This window comes from Podarcis filfolensis (assembly GCF_964270895.1).
Source record: "Podarcis filfolensis genome assembly, chromosome: 8".
Taxonomy (NCBI): Eukaryota; Metazoa; Chordata; class Lepidosauria; order Squamata; family Lacertidae; genus Podarcis; species Podarcis filfolensis.
Window position 1 is genome coordinate 66,522,940 of NC_139611.1, and position 21,296 is coordinate 66,544,235.

Genomic DNA, 21,296 nt, shown 5'->3' on the forward strand with positions numbered 1-21,296 from the left:
GATCGGCGCCACTAATCGAAGGGCTTAAAACAACTTACTGTCAGCGAGACTTTTAAAGGGATTAGAAAAATTAATGGAGCACAAGGTTGCCAATGGCTACAAGCCATTATGGCTATAGAATACCTCTAGGATCAGAGGCAGCACAGCATTCCTTTGGATACCTGTCCCAGGGGAATAACAGCAGAAGGGGGGCATTGCCCCCCCTTGCCCTGCTGCTGCGCTCCCCCCAAAGTATATGGCTGGCCTTTGGCCTGATCCAGCAGAGCTCTTCTTATAGAATCATAGAATTGGAAGGGACCACTAGTTCAACCCTCTGCAATGCAAGTATCTAAACTAAAACTCTCCCGAAGCAATTCAGAGGTACACTGCCTCTGATGTGGGACGTGAAAAACAGCCATTGTGGCTAGTAGCCATTGATGGCCTTATCCTTCATTAATTTGTCTAATCACCTTTCAAAAGCTGGTGGTTGTCACCTCTTGGCAAACGCATTCCATAGTTCTAACTACATGCACAAAAATTTCCAATACATAATAATTTTTTCTTTCGTTTTGTCAACTTCTCACCCCATTTTCCATTGGGTTCTTTATTTCTCCCCCTTGCTGCACCCTATCTTCTCTCTCTTATACCGTAACAACAATAAAACAATCTCCGATTCCTTCTGTTGCTCGTAGTTCAAATCCTGTTCACTATAGTATTTCTTTAAATAATCCGAATTTTCCCACAGTTGGTTTCATTGGATGTTACCGAGTTCTGGTCCAGGCAACTCCCAGTTTAGGCGCATTGGAATGACAAGCAATCATGCACACAGCGCCAAACCCTGAAGTAGCCCTAAAACATCACGAAAACGTCTTATAAAGGGGTGAAGCAGGCTTACGTGCTCTCTGCCAATGCGTGCAGGGCTCCAGGATGAAACTTCCACGCGAAAAGAGGATTACATGTGTACCTGAAGAAGCGTCTCCACCCCCATTGTTCTGCCTGGACACTGAGGTCCAGCGCCGAGGGCCTTCTGGCAGTTCCCTCACTGCGAGTAGTCAAGTTACAGGGAACCAGGCAGAGGGAAGAGGGCCTTCTCGGTAGTGGCACCCGCCCTGTGGAACACCCTCCCACCAAATGTCAAAGAAAAGAACAACTACCAGACTTTTAGAAGACATCTGAAGGCAGCCCTGTTTAGGGAATATATTAATGTTTAACAGACCACTGTATTTTAATATTTTGTTGGAAACCGCCTAGAGTGGCTGGGGAAACCCAGCCAGATGGGTGGAGTATAAATAATAAATTATTATTATTATATTATTATTATTATAATGAGAAAAGGAGAACAACCTCTCCAGATGAACTTTCTCCACACTGCATCATTTAATAAACCTGTATCATTTTCTCTCTCACTTGCCTTTTCTCTAATTCACTGGTTCTCAAACTATTTCCGCCACCTTGGTTCTATCATCTCATCCCTGGTACCCCTTACCCTACCCTATAAAAACCATTATTCAGAATAAAAGCTTCCACAGCCCACTAAGTATGATAATAACACAACAGGTGTCAAAACAGTAGCAATTAATTATTCAAAATCATATCAAGACTATTCAGCAAAATGGGTGAACTTGATCCCGTGATGCCAACCTTTCCAAGTCTGAAAGACTTTTACATCTCCACCTCCTCCCTGCCACCCGCTTGCCTCTTAGCACTCCCCCTAGGTAACTCCACTGCCACCCCCCAGAGGGTAGCAGCACCTACTTTGAGAACCACTGCTCTAAAGCAAAAAGCCCCAAACATTCCTTAAAAGGGGGTTGTCAGCAGGAAGGGGACTGGCAGCAAGTTGAACAAGGGTGCAGGTCCCAATGCCAAGCGCCTGGGTCAGACCACTCATGGAATAGAACCACAGAAAGACTAGGACTAGCTGCCTGAGAAACAGTTTCTATCCAAATGCGATTTTGGTTTTAAACGCAGTGTAAGGTATTCTCTATGAGAGTACATTGTATTTAATTATGGGGTATCAGAGTTTTTAGGGGGTGAACCAGGCTGGGATAGCTGGGATAGCAGGCTTGTTGGTTTTTGAATGTCTGATTTATACCCGTATTTTTCGCTCTATAACACGCACCAGACCATAACACGCACGTAGTTTTTAGAGGAGGAAAACAAGGAAAAAAATATTCTAAACGAAATAGTGGATATATCATTTTTGTGGTTCATGCTGTGGCCACAGACAATGTGATCCGACAGTGAGTTTGGAGTAGCCCAATGCAAAAATCCTGAGGATCCATGTGGATCCATGCTTTGTAACCACGGAGGAGGGAAGGAAGGGGAACCATGGAGCCTCTGCTCACGACTGCAGCAGATCCCCCCCGCCACCCGCAGGCAATCGCTCCATAACACGCACAGACATTTCCCCTTACTTTCTAGGAGGAAAAAAGTGAGTGTTATGGTGCAAAGATACGGTATTTTTTTTTCAATTTTGTTGTTCTGTACGGGACAATGACAATAAAGATTATCATTTTATCGTATCGTATTATCGTATTATCGAATTGTAGAAGTTGGAAGGAACCAAAATAGTCCAACCTCCCGCAATGCAGGAATCTTCCCCACAGCTCTCCCTAGGTGGGCTTGAACCACCAACCTTCTGGTTAACAGCCAGACGCACTGACCCACTGCACCACTGGGGAACAATGCTGTCAGAACAGTGCCACGCAGCCGCACAGCCCAAGAAACTAGGCCTCCTGCTAATCTGAATCCACAGGCAAACCCCAGCATCTCTAGGGAATGCACGCTCAAGTTATACACTCCCTCTATCACAGATTAAGGCTACAAAAGCCCAGGACTGGTTTCTCTCCTCACCTGCACTCCACCCCAGTCCTTCCGCTGCAGATCTCTATTTTAAGACTCTACCCAACAGCACGTGATCAATCAGCAGGAAGGCTTGCTTCATGAGCAGCTTCCAACCCCAACAGATGGAAGCAGGCTATGTTTATTGACGGCCTGGGACAGATCAGCCGAGTCCTGCCTTGGCTTTAGTGCTGCTTGCTGGGGCCTCCCGAGGTGAAGCGGGAGGGAGGGCGAGTCCGCAAACCTTCCTGGAAGATTAGCCTGGACGTTCTCAATGTGGGCAGCCGCACATAACTCAACCCTGTGAGTTAGGGCATCCCCGTTGCTTCCTCTGACCTTAAGCGCCATTGGTTATTATACGGATCAGCGGAGAAGGGGCAGTGCCAAGGGGCACAATGGCTGCTTGCGTAGAGAGAAGCAGGAAAGCTTTCTCTAGGATGCCCAAGCAGCAGGAGAAGAATGCAATGGTGGAGGGGGCGGAGGGGAGGGAAGGGGCTTTGGCTGAAGGAGGATACGCAAGAAGAAAGTGAAGATCGACAATGTTTGGCAGCAGGCATGTAAGAGGGAAACCGCTGATTAGTCAACCCAAACCAGAACACAGCTCTGCAGTCTCATAACCTGCATTGTGTAGATGAGTCATAATTGTTCAGTAAATAAACATGCATTCCAGTGTTTTCCAATTATATTTTATATAGGGAGATTGGGGAATCCCAACAAAAATGGGAAATGGGAAGGGAACTCACCAGCATTTCTTCACCTGCCCCATGAACAGAACAGCAATCAATCCAGCGAATGTGATTGGCATTTGTTGTTGTTGTTGCTTTCAGTCTACAAACGACACATAACTGATCACGTCCCCCCAACCCTTTGCACTCAAACTGAGTTGGAAGAACGTAATGGCAGTGTGATTTCTGTAATTAAATGTAATGTTGCCACAGCAGACCGTGAGACGAACAACACAGGTTTTGGTGGAAGATGAAATGGAAAAGGAACAGGACTGCATGTGATGAATATAGGACAGAACGGAAAACTCTTTCTTCTTACATCACTACTTTTAAACAACTATTGGATGAAATCAGCAGAGTCCATGGAATTCATACACCCATGTTATCAGGCAAAAAAAAAAATTACCATAGGGACTGTTTTACAGAATTTTACACTTAATAACGGCCATGACTCCAGGAGCCAAAAAGACAGCAGAAGGCTGATTGCCCATGCAATACTCGCCTCTCGCACATGCAATGTGGTCATTCTGAACACCACCAAACATTGTAGTCAGGGAAGAGATGTGGGCTGAGAAACATCAGTGCAAAATATGCATGATTTCTCTTGTTTTTGCACTATTTATTTTGATTTTGAGTCACGGGGGTTTTGAGACCTGCTGGAGGAGACTGAAGCCCACCTGCCAAGCTTTGCAAATCTTCAGAGTTGTAGAACACTAGAAATGGGACTCTTTAAACACACACAACACAACACAACACACAATTCTCAGGAAGTTAAGAACCTTTGCCCAACAGCACATTCTGAGCTTTTTTCACCCAGCCATGAAGTTCACTGGGTGAAACTGAGGCCAATCATTAACCTATCTCACAGGGTTGCTTAGAGGACAAAATGGGGATAGGGCCACAGCGGCTGCTTTAATGTCCCTGGAAAAAAGCTAATATTTAAATGTTACTACATAACTAAAAACCTGCATACTTCCTTTCCTAATAAAAATTCATCCAAGCCGACTTATACAGTAAAATATTAAGAGATACAGTGTGGTATAACAGTTAAAAGTGGCAGACTAAGACCTGGGAGGCCAGGGTTCAAATCTGCCCTCAGCCAGGAAGCTCACTGGGTCAACTTGGGCCAGTCACTATCTCCTAGTCTAACCTACCTCACAGGGCTGTTGTGGGGCTTAATGAGGGGAGGGGAACTATGCATGCCACATCGAGCTCCTTGGAGGAATAATAAAAATAATAAAATAAGAGTACGCCTACTGTAACAAATAAAATAGTGTTTCCCTCCCAAATTCCCAAAGAACAATTCTAATAACAAATACTATGTATTATAGAAAAGATCACACAATGTTAAGACTGACCCGCAGTGGCTTTTGAAGCAGTGTGTCAGCAAACTGTTCTTAAAAGCTTTATTAATTTTAAAAGTATATTTAATATCAGAATGGAACTGAATGTACTGGGATATGAAAAGAAAACTGGGGGGGGGGAGCATATTTGAAATCAATGAATATGGATAATCAGTTTCAGTCTTTCATTCGTTCCGAAGCAAATGCATTGGGGAATGAATGGATATTCTTTTCATTGCTTTCATTCATGTTGGTTGGAGGCAGGAGAGCTCACCTGCTCTGGAAGCAAAGGGGGAGGCTTCTCGTCATCTGTGCCATTCCAGGCACTGTAGGTAAATAAAGTGGTCTCCCCCGGTCCATCAAAAGTGGTCTTCCCCTACCCATGCCACCTGCCACAATTCCCCCCTCCCTGTGCCATGTCATAGCACAGGGGATTCTGGGTAAATATAGCAGTGGCTGCAAGAAGCAGGCACCCTCCTACCTCCCTGATCAGCCTAGCTGCTGCCACTGCAGGCAGGGGTTAAAAAAAAAGGCACAAGAAAGAAACTGCAAGTATTAAGCTGGAATGTGAATGGACTGAACTCCCCGGAAAGAAGACAGAGAGTCTTTCATTTATTAAAAAAAGAGCAATTGGATTTGATTTGTTTACAAGAAACACATATGACAAGGCTATATCGGAAGATTCTGAGTAATAAAAGATTAGGCCAGGAATTTGTTTCATCAGATAAAGTCAAGAAAAGAGGAGTGGTACTTTATGCAAAGGAGAGCCTGTCACTGAAATTCGTATTTAAAGATGACCAAGGAAGATTTGTTGCAATTGAAATTCAATCACAAGGAGAGAAGTTTTTGATAGTAGGTGTTTATGCACCAAACGAGGGGAAATCAGAATTTTTCAAGAAGCTGCATGAAATTCTGCTGGATTATTTGGACTATAATGTGATCTTGATGGGAGATATGAATGGAGTGGTGTCTACAAATATGGATAAGGCCCAGAGACAGGTGGTCACAAATAATGGCAGATTACCAAAGACGTTCTTTGATATGGTTGACAATATGGACCTTGTTGATATTTGGAGAACTAAGAACCCCTTGGGAAGAGAAGGAACGTTCTTTTCTGAAGCCAAAATGACATGGACAAGAATTGACCAAATTTGGACAACTAGGGGGCTGGCCCCGAAGACCAAAAAAGTGGAAATTTGCCCTAAAACTTGCTCCGATCACAACGCGGTGAAGATGGAAATGAAATTAACACCAGTTGGTTCCTTTAGATGGAGGATGAATGACACCTTGTTTAGGAATGAAGGAGTGATTAAGAAGGCCCAAAAAACCTTGAGAGACTATTTTGAGATAAATATGAATACCATGGTTGAAAAAAGAGTAATATGGGACGCAAGTAAAGCAGTAATGAGAGGGTTTCTGATACAACAGAATGCAATTAAAAGGAGGGCTCAAAATGAAAAAAAGGATAAAATTCTGGAGAAAATAAAGGAAGGAGAAAAGAGACTGAGAGCAAAACCAAAATCACAGGAGATTCTGAAAGAGATAAAGTTATATCAAGTACAATATATGAAATTGATGAATCAGGAAATAGAATGGAAGATTAAACAGATGAGACAAAAGACATTTGAATCAGCTAATAAATGTGGGAAACTGTTGGCTTGGCAAATGGAAAAAAGACAAAAACTTAACACAATTACCAATCTGGAAGTGGAGGGAAAAAATATACAGAATCCTGTGGAGATTAGGAAGTGCTTCCAGAAATATTTTAAACAGTTATACACACAGGAGACCCAGAAGGAAATGGATATTGATCGATTTTTGAAAATAAATGGACTACAAAAAATCTCTCAAGAGAATAAGTTAATGCTGAACTATAAAATAACAGACCAAGAGGTGGAAGGAGCCATTCAGAATATGAAATTGGGCAAATCCCCAGGGCCGGATGGTTTGACCTCAAGATATTATAGATCTTTGAAAGATTTGTTAGTACAGCCTTTGAAGGAAGTTTGTAATGAAATATTGGAGGGGGAAAAGGTTCCAGAGTCGTGGAAAGAAGCTTATATTACACTTATACCGAAAACAGAGTCTGAAAAGACACAGCTTAAGAACTATCGTCCCATATCTCTACTTAATGTGGATTACAAAATTTTTGCTGAAATTATGGCTAAAAGATTAAAAAAGGTATTGGTGGAAGAAATTCATAAAGACCAAGCGGGCTTCCTCCCGGGGAGGCACTTGTCAGACAATACAAGGAATATAATTAATATTTTAGAAAAATTACAAGTGAATATTAATATTAAAGCAGTTTTGATATTTGTGGACGCGGAGAAAGCCTTTGATAATATTTCTTGGAGCTTTATGAAGAAAAATTTACAGGGAATGGGGGTAGGCCAAGGTTTTGAAAACGGTATAGGTGCTATTTATTCAGAACAAAAAGCAAAATTAATTGTGAACAATGTAATTTCAGAAGAATTTAAGATTGAGGAAGGAACACGACAGGGCTGTCCAATTTCCCCATTGCTTTTTATATCGGTACTGGAGGTTTTGCTCAATATGATTAGAAGGGATCAATTGGTAAAGGGTATACAAGTCGGAGCCAAACAGTATAAATTGAAAGCATTCGCTGATGACTTAGTTTTAACATTACAGGAGCCAGAATCTAGTACCAAAAGAGTACTGGAACTGATTCAAGAATTTGGACAAGTAGCGGGATTTAAGTTGAATAAGATGAAAACTAAAGTCTTAGAGAAAAATTTAACAGTGATGGAGAAAGAAAGGTTTCAGAAGGAGACAGGGCTAACACTGGTTAAGAAAGTGAAATACCTAGGGGTTAACATGACTGCCAAGAATGTAAATCTGTTTAAGGATAACTATGAAAAATGTTGGATGGAAGTGAAAAAGGATTTAGAAATATGGTCAAATCTGAAGCTATCATTGCTAGGCCGAATTGCTGCGATAAAGATGAATGTATTGCCAAGGATGTTGTTTTTGTTTCAAACATTGCAAATTTTGGATAAAATGGAGTGTTTCAAGAAGTGGCAGAGAGATATCTCTAGATTTGTCTGGCAGGGCAAGAAACCCCGAATAAAATTTAAGATTTTAACTGATGCTAAAGAAAGAGGTGGATTTGCCCTGCCAGACTTGAAGCTTTACTATGAATCAGCCGCTTTTTGCTGGCTGAGAGAATGGCTGCTTCTTGAGAACACCAACATTTTGGATTTGGAAGGATTTAATAATGTTTTTGGGTGGCATGCTTACTTGTGGTATGACAAGGTCAAAGCGCATAAATCGTTTAAAAACCATATTGTCAGGAAAGCATTGTTTAATGTGTGGATAAGATATAAAGATTTGCTTGAAAACAAAACCCCAAGGTGGTTGTCACCAATGGAAGCTAAGGCTCTGAAAAAACTCAATATGGAGGCAAATTGGCCGAAGTATTGGGAAATTTTGGAACAAGAAGGAGATAGATTAAAACTGCAGAGCTTTGATAAATTAAAAAACAAAGTACGAGGTTGGCTTCATTATTATCAAATAAGGGAGATATATAATTTGGACAAAAAAATAGGTTTTCAGGTGGAAAAATCAAAATTGGAAACAGAATTGTTAGAACCTAAAACTAAGAACCTGTCAAGAATGTATAACTTGCTGTTGAAATGGAATACACAGGATGAAATGGTTAAATCTGTTATGATTAAATGGGCACAGGATGTTGGACACAACATTATGTTTGCTGACTGGGAACAGTTATGGACCACAGGTATGAAGTTTACGGCATGTAATGCCTTAAGAGAGAATATTATGAAAATGATTTACAGGTGGTACATGACTCCAGTCAAGCTTGCAAAAATTTATCACCTGCCCGATAATAAATGTTGGAAATGTAAAGAATGTGAAGGTACCTTTTTTCACCTTTGGTGGACGTGCCCAAAGATTAAGACCTTCTGGGAGATGATTTATAATGAAATGAAAAAGGTATTTAAATATACCTTCCAGAAGAAACCAGAGGCCTTTCTCTTGGGCATGGTCGGCCAGTTGGTGCTAAAGGAGGATAGAACTTTCTTTATGTATGCTACGACAGCAGCAAGAATACTCATCGCAAAGTATTGGAAAACACAAGATCTACCCACCCGGGAAGAATGGCAGATGAAGGTGATGGACTACATGGAATTGGCTGAGATGACTGGCAGAATCCGAGACCAAGGAGAAGAGTCGGTGGAAGAAGAGTGGAAGAAATTTAAAGTCTATCTACAGAAATATTGTAAAATTAAGGAATGTTAGAAAGAGGTTGGAATTAAACTATGTGGTTTAGCAGGAAAGATAAAAGGATTAAGTAAAGAGGAATTGTTAACAGGTGAAAATGTAAAGTTACAATATATTAAGATAAAATATTAAGATAAAAGCCAAAAGGGTAAGGATTTGCTGAAACAACTATCGAATTAGAATACAAAAAAGGGAGGTGTGAGGAGGTCAGGGAAATAAGTAAATGAAAGATAAGATATGGAAAGACTGATTTGTTTTTAACTGTTTTCTATTTTTCTGTATTTTGTATTTTTTGTTCTTTTTATTTTTTCTTTTCTTTTTTCTATTTTTGTAATTTCTTTGAAACGTTAATAAATATTATTCGGGGAAAAAAGAAATTGCAAAAAGAAATGTGAGCAGGGAAATATGTGGTTTCTATGTGTGAATCATAAAACAAATGGCTGAAACGAACAAACCAAATGAACAGAGTACCAAAACGAGAGGCAATACAAGAATTCACTGTGTGCCTCTGTAGGAAACTGCTGCCTTGCCATTGTGTGTTTGGACAGCTAAGAAAGTTTCAATTGAGCCACATCCTGGTCTAGTCATACCATTTTTAAAAAACAATAACAAAGGAACTGTCTGCACTCCCTTTTGGCTACATGTACATTGCAAAGCCACAGCATGCCCCCACTTCAAAAGGAAACTCGCCAGCTGCAGAGTATGAAACGGCCCGCTGTACAAGGCGGGATGATGATGCCTTCAGGCAGAGATATGGGATCTGTGGCCCTCCAGATGCTGCTGGACTCCAGAACCCATTATCCCTGACCCCTTGGCCACAGGGGCTGGAGCTGATCAGAGCTGGAGTCCATCGACATATAGATAGCTGGTTCGCCATCCATGCCTTGAGTTAATGTGTGTGCAGTTACATACGTGAATATTAAAGAGTTCACATGAATTTGCTCCCTTACCTACCCATTTAATTTTCTAGAAACCTAAACAAGCATCCTGAAACCTCAAAAAATGAGGCCTCCAGCATGCGGGAATTCATTGTAAAGGTGAAATTTTAAAGAGACAACTAGGAAGCATGATTTTCCAGAGGCAATAAAGGCACCAGGAAATCAGCGTTGTCACAGAAAGGTAAGGCACATCCAAAAAGATAGCCTGCCCAGCTTCCTTAAATCCTTACTTGGTAAAAGCGAAATTAACATTTCAAAGCATCCCAGCCTCTTTGTACCTCAGGATATAGCATGCAAGCCAGGTGGCAACTATATATAATAAATCAGCACTGCGTTGACATGTAAAGAAGAGCTGAGGGAAGGACTGTGGTTCTCTTCTCTTTCTAACATTCTCCTTAACACGTCTGCATTGGGAGAATTCCAGCCAACCCAAGCTGCCCTCTAGCAGAGAGCTATTTCCCCGTTTTATCTCTGGCTTTCTGGACCACACCCACCTGATACGCTTTGCAGTGCATTGCATTGGCAATCCAAAACCCGAAAAGACGCAGCCATGTCTGTGGCGCTGCCTCAACTGTCCCTAAACCTCAGAGTGCACAAAGCAAATGGGAAAGGTTGGGAAAATCAGGGATCTACAAGGTGGAATTTGCCCAGGAAAAGGGCCATGGAGAAGATAATGCATTGCCAAATACAGAAATCAGGAGAATGGTGGATGCCAGTCGAGAAATAACAAAGCAGGCTTGGGAAGGGTTGTGGAAAACCTGCTTTGCAAGCTGAAGGTCCCCGGTTCGATCCCTGGCATCTCCAAGTAGGGTTGGGAAGAACGCCATCTGAAACACTGGAGAGTGGTGCTGCCAGTCCGTGTAAGCAATATAGAGCTAGAAGGGACCAAGATTCTGACTCTGTACAAGGCAGCATCATATGTTCCTAGGACTCAGCCAGCCCAGCCCACAACCATACACCCAGCCATCTGGCATGCAGAACAAAAAGAAATGGTAGAGACCCAGCGTGTGTGAGTTGGTCCTCGATTTTCCTACCTGTCCTGAGCTACCTGCCACAGACGCCGGACGCTGCCCATTCAGGAGCCCAACGTGAACAAGCCGGGGCCATGCAGGGGAGCCACAGAAGGGGAGATAGCAGATAACCCAAGGAGAAGTCAAAAGGCACGGAGGCCCGCTTGGATCGGCTCGATGTTTTGGCTGCCAAAGTGGCCAGGCAGCTCGGCAGCTCCCAGCCAACTCCTCCCTGTCTCTCTGCTTTTCTCTCTCACTCTCACTCCCTTTTCCGAGCGGGAACAAGCAGGCTACATAATTTCCTTGGCCCAGATTCAATTCAATCAGCATAGGAACTGCCACATTCCCTAAACGCAACCCCCCCCTCCGCCTGAAAATATATTGCAAAACAGAACGAGCCAACCAACAGCCTCCACGAGAAAAATATCAAATATGAAATGGATCCCCCCTCCAAAATAAATAAAAAATTAAAAATGTAGGCGCAAGAAAATGTCCAATTCAGTAGCCTGTAATTCCTATTCTCTGCCTTTCTGCGATTCACCATTTTTTCCTCACCTCCCATCCATACAACATCGCCGCGTCCAGGCTGCCCCAGTCTTCCATGGCATCTCTGCCAAGCATCCTTGGCAGACCTCCAGCCCGTGCCAGCTTTATTCTCTCTCTCCCTCTGTCTCACGGCTTCCCTGCCAACCTTCATCCCAACTGTAGTGGTTCTATGCCACCCTCCCCCCCCCCTTTTTGCTCTACGCCTGCCTGGAGGAACCCAGAAAGCTAGCCAAAAAAAAAAAAAAGTAGGCAGATCCAAACATTCACAGCAACTAGTTTATTTATTTAAAAACACCCACAGAGATAAAGGAAAGAACACGGCAGAAGCAAAGAAGCTTACCTCCTCTGGTGCGCGGTCCCCCAATTCCTTCAGGCCAGTACCCGCCCTGGACTCCTGTGGGTGCCCGCCTCATGCCCTCTATCCACAAGAGGTTCTGGGTGTCAGGGAAAGAGGTGGGAGGGAGATAAAGAAAGCCAGAGAATACAAGACAAGGAGGACCTTGTCGGAAGCCTGGCAACTTTCGCCTCCAAACGGTGCCAGGGTTGCTTCCCCCCTTCTGCCATCAGAAGAACGGGCAGGAAAACAGCCACTCTTTTTATATGGCATCAGCTTGCTGAGGTGCAAAGCATCATGGGACCAAGAGAAAGCGAGAGAAAGAGAAAGGGAGGAGAGAGAAAGAACAACTCGGTAAAGGCAGGAGGAGAAGGGGAGACAATGAGCAAATTTACATTCAACATGCCAGTTCTGCGGCAGGATGCGCACGCGTGTCTTGTGTGTCCAGACAACACACACCGAAGAAGAGATCAGGTTTAGCCAAGGAGCCAAAACACCAAGCTGCTAATAGTTCTTCCTAAGGCAGAGGTCGGGAACTTGTGGCCCTCTAGATGGAATACAACTCCCATCATTCCTGATCCCTGGCAGCTACGCTGACCGGGGCTACTTCAATAACAAATTCATACCTTGCTTGCTCTAAGTACCTGATATGAATCTCTCCCAGACTAGTAACACTGTTTTGCTTGGCACTGCTGCAAAGTTTTGTACCCAGGAGAACAGAAGGAAATATAAAGTATTTGTTTATTTGTGTGTTTTTTTATACCCTGCCTTTTTCCCATACGGGACCTAAAGCGGCTTACAGGTAAAAATAAGAACAACTCAAAACACAGGGGAAAAAAACAATCATTAAAAAAAAACCACAATTAAACATTGGTAGAATTAAAGCTTGCTTTATTTATTTACCGCTGTATCAGGAAAAAAATATATCAAAGCGGTTTGCAGCAATGCAAAACCTTAAAGCCAAACAATATCATAAAAAGTTTGTTTTTTTAAGTTAAAAGCAAAAAGGAATATAAAACAAACCAACTATTGTGGGAGATGTATTATTAACTGCCTGCATAGGCCTGGTGGAATAGAGCAGGCAGGCATTTAAAAGTTGGCACAGAGGGAACCTGCTGAACATCTAGGATCTAAAACCATATGGATGACTACTACAGCACCAGCCCTGTCATTAAAAGCAGTCAGTTCCTCAAAGCCTGTGGAAACAAAAAAGTCTTCACCTGCCGTCAGAAGGACAGCAAGGAGGGAGCCAGCCCAGCTTCTCTAGGGAGGGAGTTCCGAAGTCTAGGAGTACAGATAAGCATATGAAACAAAACGCTCCGTGACTTGCTTGAGAGTAAAGTAGCAGTTTGGTTTGGTTTTTTAAGAAACAGGGGAGTAACCAGAATAGAGAGAAGTTGTTATTGTTTTAAAAAACCTGGTCTGTTTGCAAGGAAAAAAACCTGACTGAGGAGCAAAGTCAGTTTGCAACCAGTTCAGCTGAGACGCGATCCAAGATCTTCTTGCACTGTCGAGGTGGCAAACTGGCCATCTGAGTAGAAAGAGGACCGGTGCTGTTTCAAGATTATGAGTTCCAGAGAGTCGACTGTGTTAGTCAGCTGCAACAAAAAACTGACGGCTGCACATTTACCTGGAACAAGTCTCAGTGACCACCCTGGGTCCTACTTCTGTGTGACCATGCCTAGGCTTTCACTAAGTGTTGAGCAAGGAAGCTTCAGAATGCAAGGTACATGCTTTGCCACTGAGCTACAACCCTTCCCAGGCCTGCTTTGTTGTGCCTTCACCAGCATCCCCTTCCATCAGTCTCCAGAGTTTTGATTCTGGCAATACATACATCCTCTGCAAGGCTTTTGAATTCACCACCATGCCCCTTGCGCTTGGCAAGCATCCACTCTGCAGACCCTCATCTTCCACCTTCCCCTTCTGACTTGGGCAGTCCAAGGCAGAGCCAAACTGTGAGTCCAGACTGAAGGTCTTTTCCAGCCCTATCTATAGATGCTAGGAACTAAAGCTGGGAATCTTCTCCACTGCAAAGCACAGAATGATCTAACTTGTCAAGATGGGCTGGATGGACCTTCGTTCCAGTTCAGTAGGGTACATCTTATGGTCAACGGAACTATAGCAACACCCAGCATCTTCTTCTGCATCGCGTTCATAATCTAAAAACAAAGGGGCTGTGGCTCAGTGGCAGAGCATCTGATTTTGCATGCAGCAGGTCCTAGGTTCAAACCCTGCCTGCTCCATGTAGGACTGGGAGAGATTCCATGCCTGAAACCCTTGAGAGCTACTACCAGTCAATTTAGACATTACTAAGCTAGAGGAATAGGGACGCGGGTGGCACTGTGGGTTAAACCATAGAGCCTAGGAGTTGCCGATCAGAAGGTTGGCGGTTCAAATCCCCGTGACTGGGTGAGCTCCCGTTGCTCGGTCCCTGCTCCTGCCAACCTAGCAGTTCGAAAGCACAAAGTTCAAGTAGATAAATAGGTACTGCTTTGGCCGGAAGGTAAACGGCGTTCCCGTGCGCTGCTCTGGTTCGCCAGAAGCGGCCTAGTCATGCTGGCCACATGACCCGGAAGCTGTACGCCGGCTCCCTCGGCCAATAAAGCGAGATGAGCACCGCAACCCCAGAGTCAGTCATGACTGGACCTAATGGTCAGGGGTCCCTTTACCTTTACCTTTAAGCTAGAGGAACCAATGGTCTGACTCAGGGTTAGGCAGCTTCCAAAGTTCCCATGCAAATACTTAGGCTGCATACACATCATACATTTAAAGAATCATAGGAACTGTAGTCTTCAAGAGCGCTGGGAATTGTAGCTCTGGAAGGGATAAACTACAATTTCCAACAAAAAATTTTAAGGGGTGCTTTAAATGTGTATCTGCTCAGCTTATAGAAGTTGCCCAGTTCAGTCCCCAACATCTTCGGGTCGTGATGGAAGAGACTCTAGGCCTGAAATCTTGGAAAGTCACTGCCAGCCTGTGTAGACAATGGGACTCAGCAGAAGGCAGCTTCCTGTGTTCCTAAGCAAGATGTCCCACCACTGGGGAGCACCTTTTCATTTCCTACAGACATGGCAGAAGGTCATACAAGTGCCTTTGTACCAAGCAAGACTACAGGGGTTAATGGCGACTGACATTATTGCATGGTAGATGTGCAAGGAAAGAAACCTGGTCTTCAGATGCTCCCAACTCCTCCACCGCCTTGCGCTACCATGTGATGGTTGCAATGACAGTCGCCACGTTTCAGGAATAATCTTGTTCCAAAAGACACTTTGGGGAGAGAGAGTGGAAGACAAGGAGGAGGAGGAGGGGTACGAAGGCTGCTGGGCATCCCTCCCAGCCTTTTATTCCTCCGCTGTCTCCTAGCAACACTTATCTGTTGCCATGGAGAGTGCAGTATACCCCATCCCCAATCAGTATCATTCCATAGCACAGGCCCTTGGCACATGTTCAGAATGTAAACAGGGATGACACTCTCTTGGGAAGAGCAGCTGGGAAATCAGCAAGCATTTCCCCCCACCCTAATGCATATAACTATCTACCCATTCAATCCAGCATAAAGTAGAATAATAATAATAATAATAATAATAATAATAATAATAATAATAGATAACACAAGTTATGGAGAGAGCATAAAACATGCTCACGCCATCTCCAGGTGATCAGCAGAGCTTATCTGAAATGCAGAGTGCATCAAATGATGGTCAAGTCATTATTTTCTTTTATTGCTTGTAAGAAGAACTCAGTTGGACCTTCAGGATCTGAAGCAATGTAGCTCAGAGCTTTTCCTCTACTGAGAGCACATGTCCAACTCACCCTGTCCAGCTCATAATGGCATTACTTTCACACACAGTTCTTGTGCACGTTGCTCGGTCACGGTGCTAATGAACGCTATGAAAATATTAAGAGCACTGGAAGCAGCCTCATACAGAATCAGATCACCATTCCATCTAGCTGCATATTGTCCGCTCTGACTGGCAGCAGCACCCCAGGGTTTCATGCAGGGGGCAGTCCCAGTCCTGCTGGGGACTGAACCTGGGGCCTTCTGCATGTGAAGAAGATGCTCTATCATTGAGCTGTGGCCATTCCCCTACTTACTTAATTAATAGAATTATAATCTATAATACAAATATAATATACAAATAAAAATTACCATGAATGGGGGGGGGGTTCATTGTTGTGCCTCAATCTCCCTGCTGCTCACCATATAGGAACAGTGACAAGCTTTGGGATTTTTAGCTTAGAAAAAGGGTGAGGAAGAAGGACGTGGCTGAGGCATATACAGTGGTACCTTGGGTTAAGAACTTAATTCGTTCTGGAGGTCCGTTATTAACCTGAAACTGTTCTTAACCTGAGGTACCACTTTAGCTAATGGGGCCTCCTGCTGCCACTGTGCGATTTCAGTTCTCAAAGTTCTTAACCTGAGGTACTACTTCCGGGTTTGTGGAGTCTGTAACCTGAATCGTCTGTAACCTGAAGCATCTGTAACCCGAGGTACCACTGTAAAACTAATGTGCCTGGTGTGGTGAAAGTGGAAAGAGAGTGGTTTCTCCCCTCCCCTCTCCTAATACTAGAATTCAGGATCATCCCATGAAGCTGAAAATTCAGGACAGAGAAAAGTAAGCACCTTTTCGCACAGTGCCGTAGTTCAATGATGGAATTTGCCCTCTCAAAATGTAGTGATGTCCAACAACTTGGAAGGCTTCCAAAGAGGATTAGAAAAATTCATGGACCGCAAGGCTATATCGGTGGACGCTCATCACAATGGCTCATCATACCAAATCCTGGATCGGAGGCGGTATATCCTTCTTGAGGCCCAGTTGCTGGAGAACAACAGTGGGAGAGGGATTTCACATTTATGTTCTGCTTGGCCTCAGTCCAGTATACCTGAAGGAGCATCTCCACCCTGCATCATTCTGCCCGGACACTGAGGTCCAGCTCCGAGGGCCTTCAGGCAGTTCCCTCACTGTGAGAAGCCAGGTTACAGGGAACCAGGCAGAGGGCCTTCTCGGTTGTGGCGCCTGCCCTGTGGAACGCCCTCCTATCCGATGTCAAAAAGAATAACAACTACCAGACTTTTAGAAGACATCTGTTTAGGGAAGCTTTAAATGTTTGATGCATTACTGTATTTTAATATTTTGTTGGAAGCCGCCCAGAGTGGCTGGGGAAGCCCAGCCAGATGGGCGGGGTATAAATAATATAGAGATGAATTACATTTTTCTGGGTGAGGGATCCAAACTAGAAACCAGGGTGAGGAGTTCTAGCTTAGCCTTCTCCCTGATACTGTTTTGAATGTGTACAATCCCTTCTTTGCCAAATGGGGAAACATATAACCAGGCAGCTCCTTAGTGCTAATTAGAAATGGAACAGACAAGGAGGCTTTACAATCTTATCTACTGCATGCACAAACTAGAACTTTAGACTGTGTGAGCTTCAGGAAGCAATGAGGTCAGGCATGCTGTCTCCCTTGGACTTCAGCCTTTGCGCTTTTCCTGTCAAAAATCACTTTATTACACTGCTTTACATTCCTGTCCCACTTCCACCAGGGAGATCAACACAGCATGCATGGTTCTCAGTGTTAATATCACAACAACCCTGTAAGGTAGGTTGTCCCAAAGTCATCCAGTGAGCTTTTCGTGGCTGGGCACAGGGATCTGGACCTGGGTTCTCCGCAGCCATAGTCTGAGGTCACATCCGCTGTATAGCATTGGACTTCCCCTAAAGAACCCCGGGAACCTTTGGGTTGTTCAAAGTTCTGGGAACTGTTCTCTGAGGAGTAAATGACACCTCCCAGGATTCATTGGGGGGGTGAGTCATGTGCTCAAAATGTATGATGGCACTAATGTGACCTGTGAGACATTCTCTACACCACACTGACTCATCAGTTTTTTATAGGAAGAAGTCTTCTACATCTCATATTATTCACCTCCACCCAAAAGTTCAGTTTTGCAGGTAACATGCAAAGGACAATACAGTGGTACCTCAGGTTAAGTACTTAATTCACTCTGGAGGTCCGTGCTTAACCTGAAACTGTTCTTAACCTGAAGCACCACTTTAGCTAATGGGGCTTCCTGCTGCTGCCGCGCCGCCAGAGCACGATTTCTGTTCTCCTCCTGAAGCAAAGTTCTTAACCTGAAGCACTATTTCTGGGTTAGCAGAGTCTGTAACCTGAAGCATATGTAACCTGAAGCGTATGTAACCCGAGGTACCACCGTAGTAAGCCTGGAAAAGGAGGAGGGTCCCCCACACTCTCCCCTAGACCCACCATTTGGGAAGAACCATAGACTCTCAACACCCAGCCACGGGCATAGCCAGGATTTTTGTTAGGGGGCACAGACCTTTTGTTGCGGGGGCAGGCCTCTTGTTAGTGGGGGCAGAACCTCTGTTTGCTATATATTTTTATTGATGGGGGGCAGCTGCCCCTCCCTGCCATCCCTTGGCTAAGCCCATGCACCCAGCCCCTTATTCCACACAGACACGTGGATAACGAACGGAAGCTTGCACACCCAGAACTTATTTTGGGGTGCAAATCCCAGCTTCCGATTTTTCTGCTCCGGGAGCGTCATGCGTCAGAGCCAGTTTGCCACAAACCACAAAACAACGCACATTCCAAGAGCTCCTGGAGGCTCAAAACTTTCTCCGGAGCGCCACGGGAGTGCGCGCGCGTGTGCGCGCGCAGGATCCCTCCTGCAATCTCCGCACTCAGGACCTGGAATCTAACGATCCTCTTGAGCTACACGGCGTTGGATGCCTTCCTCCTTGCTCTTCTCTGCCAACGGTCACGAACAGCCCGGTCCTGTGCAGGTCTACGCGGGAGCAAACCCCACGGGGAGCTTCCCTGCCTTAACTGACTGGCGTTCCCCTTTTTCCTAGCAGGAAAGCGCTTGCGCCTTGTGAGATAGATTTGGGCGGGTAAAGGACAGAAAGCATAGCTGATCACGGTGGGTGGGGATTTCTTAAGCCCCTTCCCACCTCGGCTGCACCCACCCCACGAAAATACAGGGACACGCGTGGGTCTCCCTCTTCCCGTACCTGACACTACGATTGCCTCAGATCTGCCTAGCAGAGCCTCTTCCCGAGAGGGCATCCGTACAGGACCAGGCATGGCGTCGCAGTTCAAGAACGGGGCGCCCCACCGCTACCCACATGCATGCAAGTAAGTAGCCAGCTTCCACTTTTCAATGTCTCAGGCACGGGACAAGAGGTGGGCGGGGCCAAGGGGCGGGAAGTGTGACGTAAACTGATGGGTGGGGCTGATGAAGCTTCAAGCGGCGCAAGGGGCGGGGTGGGCTGTTGGGAGATCCACTCGCCTCCATCCCATAATCGGTGCTTTAGTCGTCAGGAGCCCACTCGCTACCTACTTTTCTGTCTTTCGTTGACCCCCTCGCCTCACCGTTTGAAATTTTTACACCCCCTCCATATGTTTACTAATTCTGGTCACGTCCGCACTGTACATTTAATGCAGTGTCATACCACTTTAAAAGTCAGGGCTTCCCCGCTCCCCAAGGAATCCTGGGAAGTGTAGTTTGCTAAGGCTGCTGCCCCCCCCCCCAAGAGATTCCATTCTCCGAATTGGTTTAATGTACGTATAGTGCTAAGATGGGGTCTTATATTTAAAAGAGCTTCTACGATGCTTAATATTTAAAAATCTGTAAGCAGTGTCCAAAAAAAGCACAACATAACAATAAAGGCTGCAGGGTTTAGTTGGTTCATTGATCGATTAAAATCACGGGGCAGGAGATAATTCTTTTTTAAGGTTAGCTATTTCAAGTGCCCAGGTCCCAAACAGATGATGATGATGGTTTTGTTTATTAGCTAATACAAAAATAGTCTATAGGCAGCTTACAAACAGAATAACATTACAGAAAAGAGCAATAATCAATACACTAACGAACAACAGCATCAGAATCACAGTGGTAGCACCAGTAAAATGATCAGCGGTATCTAAGCCATGATAAACTGTCACAATCCACCAGATGCCTTGGAAAAGAGAAAGGTCTTAACCTGGAGCTGAAAAGATGTTAGGCAGGCCTCACTGGAGAGAACATTCCATTGCTGGAGTTGGGTGGCAGGTGGAGGTAGACTTTCTCTTGCATTGTCTCTCCCTGATCACCTTTCTTAAATGGAAAGGGGAAATGGTTGCCCCTCCCTTGTGGCTTTGGGTTTGTGAGATTATAACGAACACCTCAGATAGTTCCCAGAGATGCACTGGAAGCCAGTGAAGCTCCTTTGACACAGGCCAAATAGAACTGGACCAGCAAGTCTCTTGCTGCACATACCCCATATCAGGAGTGCCAACTTGGCCCCACAACTGTGTGTGCCCAGGGTGGATGGCCCTGGCACCAAAAATTGTGGGTGCCCGGTCCCTTCATGGGGACTTTTGTGGGTGCTCAGGCACCCAGGGCCCCAAGGAGTTGGCACCTATGCCCCATGCAGTTAAAGCACATGACTTGGACCCAAAAAATATTGGCCCCTCTTGTTTTGTGAAGAGTGCTGGGAACTGTAACTCTGCGTGGAGTGAACTGCAGTTCTCAGAACTGCATGAAATCATGTGCTTGGAATATATGGTGTGTGTGTAGCCCCAGATAATAGGGCCGAACCAACCGATATTTCTGAACAGTCTTCAAGGGCAGCCCCATGCATAAGGTAGCATCTTCTGTTGGAAAGGATTAAATAAATACAGAGATGCAGTGTTGTGCTTAAGCCACTATTGGCTTTTCTCATTTCCATCTCTTGTTTCGGATCTAAGAGGTATTGTTGCTCAATGGGGGGAAAAAAGCTTTGGAAACATGATTTATAAACCTGCTGTCTTTTGCTTTTCTTCCAGTATCTCCTTTATTATCCTCCCCCCACGTTCTCCCCTCCCTGAGTGTGGCAGCCAGGGCTCAATTGTCACCTGAGTGAGTGAATGAATGCACACGTCCTATAATTTCCTACTTGATGTCAAAAGGCATTTAATAAGGAATCTTTGTGAGTGCCTAATAACACTCTTGCCAGCGGAGAGAGAAAGGGGGAGACACCCCCTACTTCACAGCTCTCTTGCTTTCTTCTCCCTCACTTCCATTTGCTCTGCTAATTGTGCTCGTAACTCCTTTGTTTTGATTTAAGTCTCCTTTTTTGTGTGGAAAGGAGATGAGAAAGAGTGAAATCTGGAGGAGGGAGAAGCCTGAGCAGTAATGAAGAGCCAAAAAGCCACAACCATTGAACAGAGCCAGGCTGAGCAAAAAGCCATCCAGAGGAAGATGCAATTCCTTATTGTAATTTCCACCCAGGCTGCAGGGGAAGAGCTCAGGGCAGTAGCTGAGGCTGATCCTTGAGGGTGA

At 44.7% G+C, this 21,296-nt stretch overlaps 1 protein-coding gene across 7 annotated transcripts in view; it reads right to left on the reverse strand.

The window, feature by feature from the left end:
* Positions 1-19,174, reverse strand: part of LOC310768993 (mitochondrial peptide methionine sulfoxide reductase-like) — a 49,483-nt gene extending 30,309 nt beyond the window's left edge. For 2 of the 7 annotated variants that reach the window (XM_083628010.1, XM_083628007.1), the window contains exon 1: positions 19,006-19,174. In XM_083628010.1, the coding sequence (XP_083484136.1) occupies positions 19,006-19,078 (73 nt within the window). In that variant the 5' untranslated portion in view covers positions 19,079-19,174. Of the gene's footprint in view, positions 1-11,651; positions 11,809-11,982; positions 12,257-19,005 lie in introns of those variants that run through there. The other 5 variants (XM_083628011.1, XM_083628008.1, XM_083628006.1 and 2 more) reach the window with 5 other exon arrangements.
* Between the last annotated feature and the right edge of the window lie 2,122 nt (positions 19,175-21,296).